The 17967-nt window shown below is 46.6% G+C and overlaps 1 protein-coding gene across 3 annotated transcripts in view; it reads left to right on the top strand.

Moving 5' to 3' along the window:
* LOC112863632 (AGBL carboxypeptidase 4) overlaps positions 1–17006 on the top strand; it is a 1479506-nt gene extending 1462500 nt beyond the window's left edge. Inside the window, exon 13 of one of the 3 annotated variants that reach the window (XM_086716924.1) lies at positions 16857–17006. In XM_086716924.1, the coding sequence (XP_086573050.1) occupies positions 16857–16965 (109 nt within the window). In that variant the 3' untranslated portion in view covers positions 16966–17006. Of the gene's footprint in view, positions 1–969; positions 1200–5526; positions 6910–16856 lie in introns of those variants that run through there. The other 2 variants (XM_086716923.1, XM_086716925.1) reach the window with 2 other exon arrangements.
* The last annotated feature ends 961 nt before the right edge of the window (positions 17007–17967 follow it).

The raw sequence follows: 17967 nt of genomic DNA, 5'->3' as shown, positions 1-17967 counted from the left end.
TCACCTGGAAGGTTATTATGAGATGTGTGTTAAAGCACCCTACATATTGTCAGACATACACATATCCCCTTAGAACATGATAGTCCCTTAAGATGCGAAGGTTTAGGGCTGGGAAGGACATACACCTAAGAAGTTTTACATCAGGTCCTCTGATGGAGTCAATATTTTGGGCCAATGAGGAGAGAAGGTCAGGGGATAAGTATCCTTCTGGAGAGCTAGACCAGAGCCCAAAGTGCTGGGCATTCCCATGCTTCCTGGAAGTAAGCCCAGTGAGCATTTGGACAGTGACATCCAATGGCATCTGGAATTGTGCTGGCCCTGCCTTACCTCTTGGCCTCATTTCCTACTCTCTAGTGATCCAGCCTCCCTAAAGGACAGAATGATGTCCAACTTACTTCTGCCAGACCAGTCTTCCCACTGACCTTGCCCATGACCTTGTCCATATGCTTTGCTGCCTTAGGGCCTTTGCACTGATGCACCTTCCTCCACACCCTATTATTAAGAAAAACAATATTAATCACTGTTATCTATTGAGCAAAGCACTTTTTGTACATGATCTTATTTATTCCTCATATATATTATATTCCCCATATTACAAATGAGGAAAAGAAAGCTCAGAAAGGTGAAGAGAATTGTCTGAGGTCAAAGAGATTTTGACAGAGGCAGGATTTGACCTAGGATTTTTTTTCATTCCAAAGCTAGACTAAAATCAGGTTAAGTTCCAGCTTAAGCAGGAAGTCTTTGTCACTATCAATGTGGGTTCAAATTCCGTCTCAGGCTCATCCTAACTGTGGGATCTTAGGCAAGTTCCTTGGCCTCTTGAAACCTCTCTACCATAAAGTGGGGGCAATAACTGAAGTCTCTCAAGATGGTTTTAAAAATTAGATGCAAGCTTGGTGTTGTGCCTGGCAGTCCATAGCTGATCAATAAATGTTTCTGTCTCCTCTGGCTTCTGGGTTGCAACCCCAGATGTCCAACCAGTTTATCATGGCCTGGTGCAAGTCCCTGGACTCCTCTGGTTGGGCTGGAAGATCTCTCTCAGGGCTACCTTCCACGATGATGTGAGTCCCATGTCTCCACACAGAGTCTACAGAACAACGTACTCTGGCTCATACTGTGTCTCAGATTATTCGCTAATCATCTAGGGTATTTGTGCCCCCCATCCTATTCCTGGTGGATTAAAAACTCCTTCAGGAGGATCATGTCTGTTTCTTCTCTGTGCTTCCACCAGTGCCTAGACCGCACTGAGCCTGCATGCTGAGCCTGTATTCATTCCCTCATTCATTCACTCAGGAAAACCAGCACTTTATGCCAGGCCCTGGGGGGAGAGAGGTGCTTGAATGAGTAAGTGATTAGGGCATGACCCTGCCTGCCTTTGAGGAGCTCACCTCTAGAGTAAAGTGCTCAGTTCATTCTTAGAAGTCATTCTTGATTGGTTAAAGTTCTCAAAAATTCAAAGCTTTAGAACACTCAAAAGAATTCTTAGAATCTCATTTACAAGTTAATTTGGGGATTGTCTCTTTCAGGTCCTCTGTCAGCCTGAATAAAATTATTTTGATCCCTTAGACTTCTTTCTAGCTTGTTGCACTGTCGGTGAAATGGTGTTGACACTGGGGGAGACTAGCAATCGTTCAGGCCCTCTTCATAATGCAGATGAGGAAGCTGAGGCCCAGGGGGCACACAGCACTGGTCACAACCAGGACTAGAGCCCCAGCCCCACGACCCCCAGGCTGCTGTTCTCAGCATCAGTTAGCAAAGAGTTCCTCCAGATGGCCAGGACGTGGGAACCTGAAACTGGATGGAAAGGATGCAAGGAACTCTCGGGGCCCTGGGTTCAACCTTTCACTGGACCTCTTTGCTCTAAGCTTTGGAGCCTCTTTAGAAAAGAGCTGGAGATTCACTCCTCAAAATTACCAGCCTTGAAGACTTGAGGTAAACGCACCCACCCTTAAATTTAAAACAAAACAAACTCCCTCTCCATCCTCACATCTCACACCTCGGTCTCATCAAACTATGAGTATCACTGAACTCTCAGTTGGTCGGCAGGCCTTGAGAAATGAATTGCCAGGAGGACACAGGCTCTGATTTGGGACTTGAGCTTGTCCCCTTTTTTGGTATTATTTTCCACCCAAGCATCAAATAATATAAGTGGAAGAGTAGTTCTGATTTTAAAGGAAAATTACATGTTTTGACTCAAAATTAATCTTTGTTTTCTCTCATCTCTGTGGATAATCATAATATGTCAGTTTACACCCATGTGCTGGTGGGAGCCTATTGGGTGCCAGGCCACCCTTCAGAGAGGGTCCCTTGGGTGGGTCAGCAGTGTGGGCCCAAAAGCATAGCCTCAGGGATGTGGCCTTGATGACCAAAGCTGAGACCACACACTTCTCTGGACCACAGTAACATAGCTACAGAACTAAAGCTGAAAAGGTCCCATCAAGGTGGATGAAAATCAGAAAAAATGAACAGGACAGGTGAGCCTCTGTGGGGAGACAGAGCATGAGTGTGGAAGGTGGGCTAGTCTCTGAGTGTGGGGTGGGCTCAGGCTCAGGGACAGGCTGGGAAGGCCGGATCCATGGAGTTTTAATGTGTATGTTGATGGGTGGGAATGATCAGCTATTCAACACACTGGAGCCCACCATGTGCCAGGCTGTGCCCTGGGTATTAGGGGACATAGAGAGCCCCCACCCATCAGGAGCCTAGATTACAGAGAAAGGCATGTAACATGACAAGATACCAAACAGTGTGGGAAAGTGCTCAGCTACATATCAGGTTATACTCCCTCTCAAAAACCTTCCAAGGCTCCCCATTACCTTCAGGGTAGTGTTCCAGTTCCTCTTCTTGCTATTCAAAGCTCTGGCTTACAACTTGAGTTTCATTCACAGCTTGCCAGCACACCTCTTCCCCTGTGAGCACCCTCTCCACCCCATCTGCTTCCTACAACTTTACACCTCATGCTTCAGTATGAACAGATCAACTGCGTCCATGCTTCTATGTCTTTGTTCATCCTTTTTTTCCTCTTCCTGGAATGTTCTTCCATTTTGTCTCTAGATGGTGAATTCCTATATACTTTTCAAGTCCAGTGGAAACATCACACCTCTGCTTCACTGTCCCTGTTCTCCACCTTAGATAGACCTGCTTCCTCTTTACTGGATACCTAACTGCATTTTGCACACACCTGTAGCATTGCATGTCCCATAGAGTATTGTCATGGCACTTTGCACATCTGGCTTCTCCACTAGACAGGTTTCTCCTTAAGGGGCTACGTTGCGTCACTCCTGTATCTTTAGTGCACAGTGCACAGCCTAGCAGGGAGTAAACCCTAAATAAGCCCCAAATGTATGAATTCTAGAATGGTAAAACTGAAGAAGCCCCTAAGAATTATTGACTTCAGCCCCTTCACGTTTAGGAAACAACAGTGACAGCCAACCAGAAATTCCCTTCCCATCTGGCCAGCATTTGCAGCCAGCAGGACTATCCCAAGGAGGCTTCAGGGAGGAAGTGGGGTTTGAACTTGCTTGTAAAGGACATGTAGCTCTTAAATGGGTGAAACAGAAAAAGGAGAGAGGGTGTTCCATGTTGGAGATAGGGTGGAAGGCAGGAGGTGGGGCCTAAAAAGACACATTCTGAGGCAATGACATTCTGATGTTTAGAGCAATGGAGATGGTAAGGAGAAGACCAAAAGTTCATTTTTACTCATCCAACACTCCTCAACCTCCTAATCCATGCCAGGCCTGAATTTTGCTCAGGAGTTCTAGAGAAAGAGCAAATGCATTAAACTCACAATCTAGTGAGAAAAACAGATAGGAAAAGAACTACCTAGAAAATGGTGTACCAAGGGTGAGGCACAAAGTACTGCAGGAGACTTGAGGAGGAAGAAGCTTATTTTCTGGGAAGTCTACTTCCCAAGTGAGTCTGGAGAGGTGGAAGTAGGCATTATAGGAAGAGGAACAGAGGCCCGGATGTATGGGGTATTTGCCTTCCAATGCCTTTTCTCTCTCTTTGCCCCCATCTTCAGTTACAGAAGCTCTTTATCAGTCATTTGCACATTCACACTCCTCCATGGCCACTGCATGCCTTCTCCCATGCCACCATCTACCTAGGGCTGCCCCACTTGTGACTGTACTGAGCTTGCCTCTCTAGGAGAAGTACACCCTCCTTTACCCCCATGAAAACATACCCATCTACTTCTCATGCTCCCTTTGGTATTAAGAACCACAGCCCTCAATGACATATGAATGGCACCCTGTAATTGCAAAGCTCTCCCCTAACACCCATTTACCAGAGTCTATGAGGCAGGAAGGACATGGGCTCTTTTCCCTATTTTAGAAATGAAGAAACAGAAGATAGAAGGGAGGGGACTTCAAGAGCACATTGCCTGTAAACAACATTACAAGCGGGTACTCTGGGTTGTAAATGGGTCCTGAGGCCTAGGAGTATCTCATCCATGCTAGACAGCTTTGGCAGGTTAGCTGGTTCCTGCAGTGAGTGGAATTTCCAACAGCGAGACCTCCTGGTCGAGGAGAGATGTTGGGGCAAGGTGTCCCTTTTGTGTACTGCCACCTTTTACATTTTGACCTCATTCATGACTCTTCAACAGTGAAGGAAAATGGGTACCCCAAGGTCAGAGTGTGAGGGGCTCCAGAAAGTTGCTTCTTCAGTCCTAACTCAAACGGCCCAAGAGAGATTCCGTATATATGGCGTTCACCACTTTCTTTTCGTGCTTTGTAATTCTTATTATTTTGTGTATTTTGTGCAACTGTCTCCTTTACTAAATTGTAAGCAACTTGATGACAGCATCAATGTCTGACTCATCTTTGTCGTCTCCAGAGGCCATGGGACCATACCTAATATCCAGCACCATGACTTTGTAAATTACAGCAGGCAAAGAGAGACTGCTGTAGGTACATTTACTCATATCATTTCACCTCACAACAGCCCTGCAAGATTGCAATATTTTATCCCCATTTTACAAATAAAGCCCATAGAGGTTAAATAACTTTCCCAAGATAACACCTCTCATACATAGCCGACCTGGGAACTCTGGTGAGTTCTTCCTGGCTCTAAAGCCTACCCTTTCCACTACAAACAAATCTTAGTCCAATACATGAATGAATGGCACATCAGCTCATCAGCCAACAACATAACAAACAAGGTCCTATATGAGGGAAAATGCAAAAATGGATAAAACTTGGTCCCTGTCTGCAAAGGAGCTCATAGTCTAGCAGGTGAGCCTAACAGAGAGAAGGCAGGTACTGAACAGTAGTGTTAAGGGCATTGTGTTGGGTGCTCGGTCCTGAGACTCAAGTATGCATCCATCCATCTAGCAGTCCTTTGTTGAGTTTTGATGCCTGCTTTGAACCAGACCCTGGGTTGGGTTTCTGGGACACAGAGAAGAGGAAGACAAGCCACTGCTCCCAGGAAGTCAAAATTCAGTGGGGGAGATAGACACGCACAGAAAAGATTTCAATCTGGTGTGTATATGTGCTGTCTTTCTTCTCTCTTTCTGTTATCTCCTCTTTGCAGGAAAGAAAAGCCCCCTCCCTACAAGTACCCACTCGCGCGGGGCCCAGCCAGGAACCACCCCAACGGCAAAGGGGACAAGAAGAGCTCAGTGAACCACAAAGACCCTTCAAACTCTTTTTAAGGACATGGAGTCCAGGGAGGTCTTGTGGAGGCGGGAGCATGCATTTTCTGCTGGGGCATGAAATTAATCACCCTTCTCTAGTTTCCAAAATAAGGGGTGTGAGATAATGAATAAGCTAAGGAAAGGAAAGGAAAATATGAGAGATTTCATTATCAGTTTTCCCTTTTACCAATGGAAAATCAATTGTGGGACTTCAGCATAAGGTTCAGGAACAAAATAGGAGGCTCAAACCACTCAAGTACAGATGCTATTTTCCACAACACAGAGATCCTCACAGGAAGAGGAAAAGCTACACACGCCTTTTGAGAGGTTTGTCACATCTCAGGTCAGTGCTTTTGAAGCCCCTTTACCTTTTAAAGTTGTAGAGCTACTTTGGGACTAGGTGACGGTTGTTTACAGTTTTAGAAGTGCACTGTCTGTGCTCACTGATCCAAAACACCATCAACAACACATATAACCCAAAGACGAATGTACTGCTGGGAACAATGGGACAGAATTTTTGAAATCGCAGCGGTCTGAGGCATATTGTTACTGTGCCTATCAGCTGCATGCATTTCCCAATGACCTGGGGAGCTTAACTGAAACCTTAGCTCCAAAGACAAAAAGTGTTGGTCACTGCTTCCAAAAGGTCTATCATGGTTCACATCGCCAGATTCCAGTGTCACACCTGGCCACTGAAGACGTGGGCATGGATACTCTGCGATGGGGGGAGGCTGTTCGCCAGGTAAGGGAGATGTAGAAGGCGAGAGAATGCACCCCCTCCCGCCCCCCCCCCCCCCCGGCCCCACGAAGGCAAGGGGATGATAAAATAAATCAGCAGCAGTAGCAATTCCCAAGGTGGGAAAGCTAAATCTTGTGCATTTTTCTAAAGAGTAAAGTGCCTTTGTATGATGAATGGGTCCAGGGGAGTCTGCTCCCTTCCTGTCTGTGAAGCAGCAGGCTGAGTCACCATGACAGCCTGCTAATTAAAATGACCTCCCGGAAATGAGGATTTGGAGATAGGGAGAGGAAGGGAGGCTCAAGGGAGATAGGGCCTTTAGCACAAAGCTCCAGTTAAGCATTCTTTTGCTTTGGGTTGGAGATTTTTAAAGTTTGTTGCAAAAATGGAAAGCAAAGCTTATTCTCTCTTTGCTTATTGGTTTTCAGAAATGATAACAAAGAACCACATGTTAGTTGGCTACAAATGTTGTGTTGTATATACAGCTTCTCCTCTGGGTTCTTATTGTCCAGAGGGACACAAATAAAGTGGTTTATGCAGCTCTTCTGTTGCTCTGAACGTTCTTGGCGCCCTTCCCTTTAGGTCTTCCACTCCCGCAAGAACCAGCCAGCCAACCCAATCTGGTGTAACTCGCACTTTGCTGTCAGGGTCTCTGTCATCAGGATGAGGATGAACAGTCAAGACTTGACTTTCCAGCAGTTCCTGTGTCAGAGTCCTGGGGAGTTTAGCTGAGTGCAACCAGCTCAATGTGAGCCAAGAGCATGGCAGGTCTTTCAGAAATGACAGCGTCTCTGGAGACAGCATGAACAGAGGCAGGCTGCAGAAAATAGGCATGGTGACAGTCCAGATCTATTTTTCCTGGTCAGACTGTTTCCATAATGTTGTGGCCATATTTAGGCCCCCCACTTTTTAAAAACTGCATTCATTAATTGGATCACAGGCCTCACAACCCCAGGCATGCTGGCGGGTTAAAACTCTGGGATCTAACTCTGCATCCAGACCCTGTTTCTGTCTTTTAACATCTGTGTGATCTTGGGCAAGCTATTTTATCTGTCTGAATCTTAGTTTCCTCACCTGTAAGACGGTAACAGTGAGACCTGCCTTATTACAGTTGTTACGTAGGTTTAACAAACTGAGGGCTGGGAAGTGTCAGCAAGGGTGGTCAATAAGAGACAGCTGTATTATTTGGGATATGACCAAGATGGTGAGGTGTCTGCAAATAATTTCCCACTGAAAACAGATGAGGAGATGAGCTGTTTATCCCTGAGATGAAAAATAAGAGGGAGCGGAAGTAGGAAAGTGAGATCACAATGTCTAAAAAGCTGAAAGAACATCTTGGATGTTCTTTTTGTCCAAAAGAAACAAACCTGTTCTGTGTTGCCAAAGGTAAGAACCAAATCCAGGGAGATAGTCTCAATAAGACAGATGTCAGCTCAAAATATGAGGAAAACTTTCTAGCGAATAGTTTCTGGCCAATGGATGTGCTTTGTAGGGAGACAGCAAGCTCCCCGTTATCAGATGTGTGCAAACAGTCTTAATGAACATCTTTCATGGAAGAAATGGAAGGGGCTCCTTCCCTGGGAGGATGCTGGATGCTCTGTGGCATCATCTCCTGGTCTATAACTCTGGAGGGGAATGGCATGAGGCAGGTGGTTACATTCTTGATGTCAAAGAATGGAGTTTACAGTATAAAAAGTATCATCTAATGCTAAACAAATGATATTAAATGTCTCTGAATTACAGCATATGGACCCTGCTAACATTTAGAATTCCTTAAGAGGGAAAAATGCATAGCTATGACGCAGACTGTAGGATATGTTTGCAATAGGATTACTGCTTCTTTCCATTGGTGGAGCAGAGAGGAAAGGGCTATCCAAGAGACCAGGGGTTGCCAGTGGACCTCCCTGTGACCTTGGCCTGTTCAGCAACTCCCCAGATTTCTTGGACCAAGTTATAACTATGGTCTCACGTTGCACAAGAAGGTTTTCAGCAAGGAGATAGAAGACAGCACCCATCTGGCAGGTGAACCAGCCAGAAGCTACTAGCTGCCCCAGCCCCAGCAGGGGGCGCTCCAGCCTCTCTTCTTGCCTGCTCTCCCTCATCTCTGCATCCAGACACAAGTGGGTAGAAAGGGCTACCGACCCAGTGTTCTGAGGAAAGTGAGATATCTCCGCCAAAAGGAAGGGTGGAGAGGGAGAGACATACTGGTCTTCTACCTGGCCCTCACACATTTTTCCGTGAACACTGCCAACTTTGTTCTCCTCTAGACCAGAGGCTCAGAGACAGGACTAAAGGTCTATTTATTGTCAAAAGCTATGGTAGGCAAGCCAGAGGCCACCCAGATTCATTGTGCAGAAGCTCACAGCAGATGCTGAGTGACCTGCCTCTGGTGACAATGCCCGCGGCAGGAGGGGACCTTTAGCTCACAGATTTCCCGGTTGCCTTTGGGGCAGGGGCACGGGATGAGCTTGAGTCCTTTCCAATGATAAATGACATACCTAAGACCTATGTAAGAGGACTCTGGCTCATTTTCCTAAGTAGTAAGAGTAATGCCAACCATGGAAGTCTGGAGTGATTAACATTCATTGAGCCTCAATTCATACACCTGCCGAGTATTTATTGGGCATTTGCTGTGTGCCACACATTGTGCTAGATGTCTTTGCATCCATTGTCTTATTTAATTTTCCCAACGGTCCCTTGAGGTATCATTTTTTCACTTTGCCCAGGTGAGAAAATTGAGGCTCCTAAAAGTAAAATCCTTTGTTACCATTCATCTTGTGAAAATCTGGATTCAAAACCAGCTCCCTTTCTACTGCTCTATACTGGGCCCTCTCCATTGGTCTCTAGGGAAAATCAGGTCAAAACAGGAGAACAGGTGAAAGCAGAATAACAAGTGACCAATGGCATCACTTAGATGTAGCAGGGAATGGGGAGAGAGGCAGGAAATACGTAAGTTTCTAGGTCGGGTGTATGAGTAAGAATTTCAGGACTTTTTAGCACCTGTTGCTGAAACCTTGTCTTCTTCCTGTCTCTCACTCCCACACACCTGCCTGAGTTCATGCTGAGCACACCCAACAAGGTAGGGTTTGGGCAAGTGGCCCATTTATCAGTTGACATGCAGAGACTTCTATATCTCCCAGGGCTTCTGGAAGCTCAGCTAGGTAGTCATTGCAGGACCCATCCAGGCACCCTCTGGGTTACTAACCCCATGCAGATAATCTCCTTTCTTCTGGAGTGTGTGAGCTGACCCTACAGTGTCCCCCAATTGTTGTTCAGAATTCTTCCACTGAGTCCTGCCTCCTGAACATTTTAAGGGCACCAAGAGTAGAGATCCTTTCCTCATGGCTCAGCTTAGCCAGAGGGGCACCAGAGCAGACAGAAGAAGGCAGACGTTATAATGTCATAAGAGCAGCCTGGGTTTAAAAACTCAGATAAACCAAATGTGAATCCCAGCTCTTCTATTAACTAGCTGTATGGCTTTGGGAAAAGAATTTAACCTCTTTAAGCCCTGGGAAGGATAATCTAACCCCCCTAGTTATTGTGAGGATTAATGTAATGAAATCTTATGTACAACAGAATGTCTGTAGTTAATATTGTATTGTGCACCTAGACATTTGTTAAGACAGTAGAGCTCATGTTAAGTTCTTATAGCAACAGTAACAACAACAACAAAAACAAAAAACAACACAAAAGAGGCACAAGGAAACTTTTAAAGGCAACGGACATGTCCATTACCTTGATTGGAGCTGGTATCACAGATGCTTGCATATGTGCAAACTCATCACATAGTATACATTAAATTTGTGCAGTTTTTCTATATCAATTATGCCTCAGTGAAAGTTGTCTAAAAACTATAATAACATCTATAAAATACCTGGCATAGAGTAGAACTCTTTCCCCAAAACACCTCCATCCCTATTTGCCCCTTACTTGCTTGCTAAGGTTGAAAACCCCTTCTCTTGGAGCCAAAAATTCTGTTTATGCTCCACTGACATACAGACAGGGGTAAAAATTCTTCCTGAGTAGAGGACAGGGGTGAGAGAAGTGTCCAGAAAAGTGACAGTCACGCTGAGGGATCAGCGTCAGGCCAGGAACCTAGGTTTTATTCATCATCGTGGCTTCAGCATTAACAGAGATCATGCACCAGGGGCTGTGCTCACTGAGTGTGGAATGAACAAATGTTGGGAGTGGGGTAGTGGCAAAGGCCCTGAACCCGTGAGGAAGAGGAGAGAGGCTTTGTAAGTTGGGGCTCTGAAAAGAGGGGAAGATAGTGTTGGGCACAACGGTCCCAAACCTGAATTGAGGCAGGACTGGCAAAACTAAAAAGAGAAAGGAGTATAGGTTCTGCGAGATACCTTGTTTGATTAAAATAACAAAAGATTTTTAGCAGGATTTATTACAGGCCCTTTCTGTGTTGTCTGTGATTTGCACGCACCCTCTCAGGGATGGTCTCTGAAGTTCACACCGATGTGCTGTGCTGGCTGCAACTCAGACCTCCCTGAGCATTCTCCCCTCTGTTAGCTCTTCCCGCTGTCACCCAGCTCCCGGCACTTGCGGTAAACACAGGGCTTACTCCCCATCTTGCAGATGAAGAAACAGATCAGTGCAGTAAAGTCCCCTGACTGTGGTCCACAGCTGGGAAATAAGTAGGACAGGGCCAAGGCAGCAGCCCGCCTCTGCCACACCCCACTGTCCTTTGGTTCAACGCCAAACCTCAGTGCTAAGCCTGGCCAGTTCAGAAAGTTATCCATGTGACGCCTCTTCTAGCTCCTTGATGCTCAGAATTTATTTGCTTGTCCCCAAAGACCTGGGATCTATTTTTGGCTGACCTTATGTCAATCTTAAATCCAAATCTGCTTCTCTCTCCCTGGCATCGTCTGTCTGGGTTAATGTCTTCTCCCACCTAGTCGCCCCAGCCAGAAGCCTTGCCATTGGCTTAACTCCCTTCTTTTCCTCTCCCCGCGCAGCCAGCCAGGCCCCAAAGCCCGCTGCTTCTGCCTCTGCGATATGTCTGCCTGCAAGCGGTGTAAGGGAGTGACTCTGCAGTCCCTAGACTTGAGATTTAATCTCAGCTCCACCACTTGCAATTTTTGCCTTGTGAGTCATTTAAAGCAGTTTACTTTCCTCATCATTAAAATGGAGAAACACTTCCGACAGGCTTGCTGTGCATCTTCCTTCCACTCCCCTTGCCTTCCCATTCACTCCCTCCCGTTCACTCCCGCCATCATGTCCTACCTGAATTGCTGTAACAGCCCCTCTTTCCCCATCCTGCCTCCCGATGCTGTCCTGCTAACTTCCTCACTCTCTCTCCAGAGGTGCTTACAGGATCTCTATAAAATGTGACCCCACGTTTGTGGCACCTCTTTCAGATCAAATGTCTAACTCAGGAACCTGGATGTCATCCTAATTTTGTGCCTTTCAACCTCCCTTCTGATCAGCTGCCACATCCTGATGGTTCAGTCTGTTCAGTGTCTCTCAGATCCATCCACCATTGCTACTCTTCTTAACTAAAGAAAATTCTTCTCGTCATTCAAGACTTAGCTCGGATATCCCAGCTCCGTGGCATCCACCCCAGTCCCCTCAGTTGGAATTAAGTCCCTCCTTTCCTTGTGTCCCCAGCACTTATGTCTCTATTTATCAGTTATTCCACTACCACGACTGTCCTCTCCCCCAGTATCGTTTCATTTCTTAGAGAGCAGAGATTGGGTTTTTCTCATCTCTGTACCCCTTGTAGCGCCTACCACAGTTCCAGACACATCAGAGGCACTCAGTGTGAGTGTAGCAGAATAAAAGAGAGAACGAGTCTCAAATCCCAAACACCATCCTGAGCGTCTCCTCATAACTGGATCCTGATTACAGACTCCTCTTCCCAAAGCACTGAGCTCTTGGAGACGTTCCGCTGCTCAGACTTCTTCCGTGGCTCCCTTTACCTGTGGGACAGAGCTCCAACTCAGCACGAAGGGCGGCATGGTGTGGTGGAGCGAGTGCTTTGGACCTGGAGTCCTGGACAGTCTTCAAGGCCATACTCACTGGGGGAAGATGGAGGAAATAGATTTACTTCGTCTCTAGTCCTTTCTTGTTGGCCAGATTCTTGTTCAGAGCTCAAGGCAATTGGACCATTTTTTCTTACAGCAACAAAGACAACTATTGTTGCTGCTGCTACTGCTGTCACTACTACCACCATCTACTACTACCATCTACTACTACTGCTGCTACTACTACCACCACCACCACCACACCGCTACTGCTGCTGCTGCTACTGCTACTACCACCATCTACTACTACTGCTACTACCACTAGTACTACTGCTGCTACAACTACTACTACCACCACCACTACTGCTGCTGCTACTACTACTAACACCATCTACTACTACTACTACTGCTACTACCACCACCACCAGTACTGCTGCTACTACCACCATCTACTACTACCACCATCCACTACTACTGCTGCTACAACTACTACTACCACCACCACTACTGTTGTTGCTGCTACTACTACCACCACCATCTACTATTACTACTACTGCTACTACCACCACCACCACTACTGCTGCTACTACCACCATCTACTACTACCACCACCACTACCACCACCAGCCACACTGCTGCTGCTGCTGCTACTACCACCATCTACTACTACTACTACTGCTACTACCACTAGTACTACTGCTGCTACAACTACTACTACCACCACCACTACTGCTGCTGCTGCTACTACTACTAACACCATCTACTACTACTACTACTGCTACTACCACCACCACCAGTACTGCTGCTACTACCACCATCTACTACTACCACCATCCACTACTACTGCTACTACTACTACCACCACCACTACCACCACCACCACCACACCACTACTGCTGCTACTACCACCACTACTGCTGCTGCTACAACCATCTACTACTACCATCATCTACTACTACCACCAACACTACCACCACCACCACCACCACACTGCTACTGCTGCTGCTGCTACTGCTACTACCACCATCTACTACTACTACTGCTACTACCACTAGTACTACTACTACTACCACTACTACCACCACCACCACCACCACCGCTGCTGCTGCTGCTCCTGCTACTATTGGTGCTGCTGCTCCTACTACTGCTACTACTATTCTTGTTCACCTACTACTACGATAACTACTACTGTGATGACGACTGTGACTACTACCCCCACCACCACTGTAAGTACTGCCGCGGCCGATCTACGGCGAGGGCTACTGTTTCTGCTGCCGCTGCTCTGCCCTTACCGAGCACCCGCTCAGTCCCAGGCCCTGCACGGTTGCTTTGTCTTGCGCGGTCTCACAACAACTCCCAGGAGAAGCTCAGGAGGTGAAGGAATCTGGCCGAAGTGGCAGCGCCTGGATGTCACCAGCCTCCGGGGCTTCTGTTCTTTCCATTTTCCCTCCACCTTTTTGTGTGCTGTCCCAAGACTGACAAGACAATGGATATTTAATTACGGAAAGCGTTGGTTTATAAAAAGCCTCCGGGAGCTCACTGGCTCGTGTTTGTTCCCGTCGTGGCCTCCTTTTGCCTATTCCTCTGAGCCCAGCCCTAGTATTCTCCTCCGTAGCTGGATGTCCCTGCGTGTCCTCCAGGCCGGAGTCTCTTCGTTTGAACAACTGCCGAAATGTCTTAACAGGCAGAGAGGGAGCTACCCTTGGACTTGTAATGGCAGGAGAGATGTCGGCCTGGGGTAGTAGAGAGGAGGCCTAGCCCCTCTGTTAGCACACCCCTGACCCTATTCCTGCATTAAAAAGTAGGGACTGGTCACCAGCGACAAGCATTTGTCCTTCTAAATATCCCAAAGACTTCCTCTCCCTCCACCCCAACCCACTCCCCACCCCCAGAAATCAAACTGTAAAGTCAGAAGGCTTTAAAGACACAGCCATTAGGAAACCGGCTCTGCTCCCAGCTCTGATACTGTCTGGCCATGTGACTTTACATAAACGTCTTGCCCTGTCTTGAGTTATCCCGGAGCTTCGACTGGTTTCAGTTTCATATTCTTTGATATGGGAGCATAGTCCTCAATCAACCTACCCCTGGGTATTGTGAGGATCCGGACAGGAAGAATGGGAAAGTACAGTATTGTGAAAAAATATTTCCTACTATTTTCTCCCCTTCTAAGAACTAACATCTTATAAAGTTTCCCTCTTGGTCTATGCCTTGCCTTTGACCTGGGTCATCCTGCCATTCATTCATCCAACAAAATATACCAAACATGTTATGTTTGCCAGTCGTTTCCCATTCCTCTGCGGCCCTGATGCCTACCTATCCTTCAAGACTCCTCCTCCAGGAAGTCTTCCCTGATCTTCCAACCCTCATAGATAACTCTTCCTCTGAGCTGCTAGAGAACTATTGTCTAAACATCTCATCTGGCACTTAGTAATAGCTTTGTATTTCACTTTTCTTGTGTATCAGCTCTATCTTCCCAGCTCAACTTTGCATTGTTCTTGGGGTCTCACTCATTGCTCAGGTCCCAAGGCTGAGCACAAGGCCAGGCAGAGAGTAACCCTTCCCTGAGAGTTTGCAGTATGCTGCTGCTGCTGCTGCTGGGAATGAAGCTGGGGGTGGCTTCTCTGAGCAGAACATTTCTGTAAGGCTGATGCCCACCCCTTCTCCCTTCCTCTAGAAGTTCGTAAATAAGGGCAAGCCCTGACACCTCTGGGCAGAGTGGAACAAACCTAGCTTACAGGCCCATACAGGAAACTGTCGGACTTTAAGGCTAAGGGCATCCATGAGAAAGAGAAAAAGAAAGAGGGATGGGGAGAGGCTGGGAGAGGTGAAAGAGAGAAATCAATTATGTAGGATTTGCGAGAGAGAGAGAGAGAGAGAACTTATATATTTACATTGTGTGTAAGGCTTTTATAACTTTTTAATGTTTGGGTATGAAAATGCATGGTTTTTCATAGTTGTGAATGTTTATGCGTGCTTTACTGAATATAAGTGATATATCATTGCAGATTCTAAGCACATTTTTACATCAACTCCTACTCAGAGGTCCTAGGTTAAGCTTCTGTTTGAAATTCTATCTAATCTCTCAACATTTCATTCATATTAATGGGTCACCGCCTATGCCCAGCCTCCCTGGGACTGTGCCCAGCAGGATGTCAAGGCCACCTTTCCTTCCCAGTCGCAGGGAAGGCTGATGTGGATCCCAGCCAGGCCAGTCCCTGGGGTGGGAAGCTCGCCAAGATCCCTTTGCCTGACCCCGTCAGGGGGTGAGCTCATGTTCAGATCTCTTCCCTGTATCTCAGCCTTGGTGTTCCTGTTTCTCTCTTTCTCCTTCTTCAGGCCAGCCTTGATTAAAGGTAAACAAAACAAAACAATGCTGGTGTGGTGTGGTGTTAGGAAGGAAGAAGCTGCTCCCTTAACTCCCCCCTCCCGGCACCTCTCCAAATTTCTCCCGGACTGCTGAATGCTGTGGCTCCAGCACGCTCGTTTCTGTTCCATTTTAGAAGCACTCACTGAGGGTCTGCTCTAAGCAGAGCTGAATACTGAGTGGTGGTCCGAATGGAGGTACACAACTGTGAAATAAATACTTCATTGCTCTGGCCCATAGAGCAGCTCCAGGAGGCTGGAGACTCTGACTTTGTTGAAATGCAAATACACAGGATGGGGACTTTCCTGCATGAAGCCTCGTTCATCACGCATGCCTAAATTCATTCTTTAGTAAAGTTTAACATTTATTCTTTCATTCTTTTGTCCATTCATTCATTCATTCACCCTTAGGCAGGCCAAGTGGTTTGTTAGAAACCCAGAAACCTGGATTCAAGCCTGAGTTAGCGGCCGTCATCTTTGCCCTCTGAGCCTCAATCTTACCTGTGGAATGGAATGAAAGAATGATTTCTGGGGAGCCTGGGTGGCTCAGTCAGTTAAGTGTTTGACTCTTGATCTCAGCCCAGGTCTTGAGCTCAGGTCTTGAGTTCAAGCCCCACGTTGGGCTCCGCAATGGGCATGAAGCCTACATTAAAAAAAAAAAAAAAAAAAAAAAGGACTGATTGCTCTTCCTGATCCACAGGATTACATTCAGGAACTTCAGGGGAAATGGCTGTAGTGAACATCCTCTGTATACAGCCATTCTACATACAATAGGAGGGGAGGAGGGCAAGGGACTTTGAAATGATGCATTAGATAGAGCCAGAAATGGAAGCAAAAAATATCTAATTCCAGTCCCCTAGCATTTACACACCTTTAGAAAAGTCACTCTCCCTCTCTAAGCCTGTTTGCCCATCTATAAAATGAGCCTGTTGAAGTAGACGATCACTGAGGAGTTTTGCCATTTGGGGATTCTAGGAACTCCTCCTCCTAATCCAATCTCCTACCCTGAAAGATGGTCTCATAGTGACCTTGGAAACACATCAAGTTGCTAGATACTAATGCTATAGGCAGGATGTGTAGGTAGTAAATTTTCATACTTGGCTCAGCAGCATGGTGGTGATGCCGGCTTCCCAAAGATTCTCTCTGCCCTCAGACCTGATGCTGAACCAGACACCTCTGGAGAGATGAGACCAGCGGGTGACACGGCAAACCTTGCATACAGAAGGTGCAGTGCTGCGGACCTAATTAACATCACCATGTAATAGACACCATGGAGCACGCTTGAGCTGCCTGACAGAATAAATAAAGCAATGCTTTATCTTAAGTCTTGGTTAACAGTGAGTAACAGACTTGTGCATTATTTACTACATTTCACTGCACAGACCTGCTATGGCGGCCCTAGACCCCATGAGAAGGCACACCCTGATTTCAAGGGTGTGCATTATAAATTGCTTGCCAAGCAACTGGAGTATTGGGACCCTGCCTGGGTGTTGTAATAGACCTGTGTGAAGAGGTGGGCACAAGAGTGTGGCTCTGGTGTCTTACAGATCCGGCTGAGATCAGCTCTGCCACCATGTGACCTTGAGCCACCTCTGTGAACTTCGGTCTCTTTACCTACAAAATAGGATTAATTAATGCCTGGATCACAGGAGGTTTGTGAAGAATAAATAACACGATGTGAACAAATGGAAGTGTGGCTTCAAGGATAGCTATTATTATTTGCCACATTCGCATTACTTGTGTGCTCAGTATTTCTAAGGTGGTCAGTCAAGCGACCACCCTGGTACATATACTTGGAAGCTATGGTCTGTCATTGTAAATGGATGGTGGGGTAACAGGGTCTTTCTTTATCAATAGCTGGTGGTCATTTGTTCACCTCCAGCAGTGTCCTCCTCCCCTCTCATTATAATATCATCATTCATTCATTCATTTATTCACTCATAATGTCTACCATTGTAAAAGGTACCATGTACCTTAGTTTTGGGTTCTTCCAAAAGCAGAGACTAGGACAAGCAACTGAGAGCAAGCAGTGTACTTTCCAGGTGATACCTGGAAGCAGAAGTAAGGAAAAGGCAAAACTGAGACAGAAGAGGGAGAAAATGCAGTAAAAGGTGTCCTAATAAGCTAATTACCACTGAAGGGAAAGGGGACTCAATCCCTCTAGGGGTCTTAGAAATAGTGTAAAATGACCCCCCCCCTGCCTTGGGGCACCTGAGTGGCTCAGTGGGCTAAGCGTCCAATTTCAGCTCAGGTCATGATCTCAT

This window comes from Puma concolor, chromosome C1, assembly GCF_028749965.1.
Source record: "Puma concolor isolate L17-30 chromosome C1, mPumCon1.1.hap2, whole genome shotgun sequence".
In the NCBI taxonomy this organism is placed as follows: Eukaryota; Metazoa; Chordata; class Mammalia; order Carnivora; family Felidae; genus Puma; species Puma concolor.
Note: the sequence above shows the minus strand (reverse complement) of the source record. Positions and strands in the feature narration are given on the sequence as shown.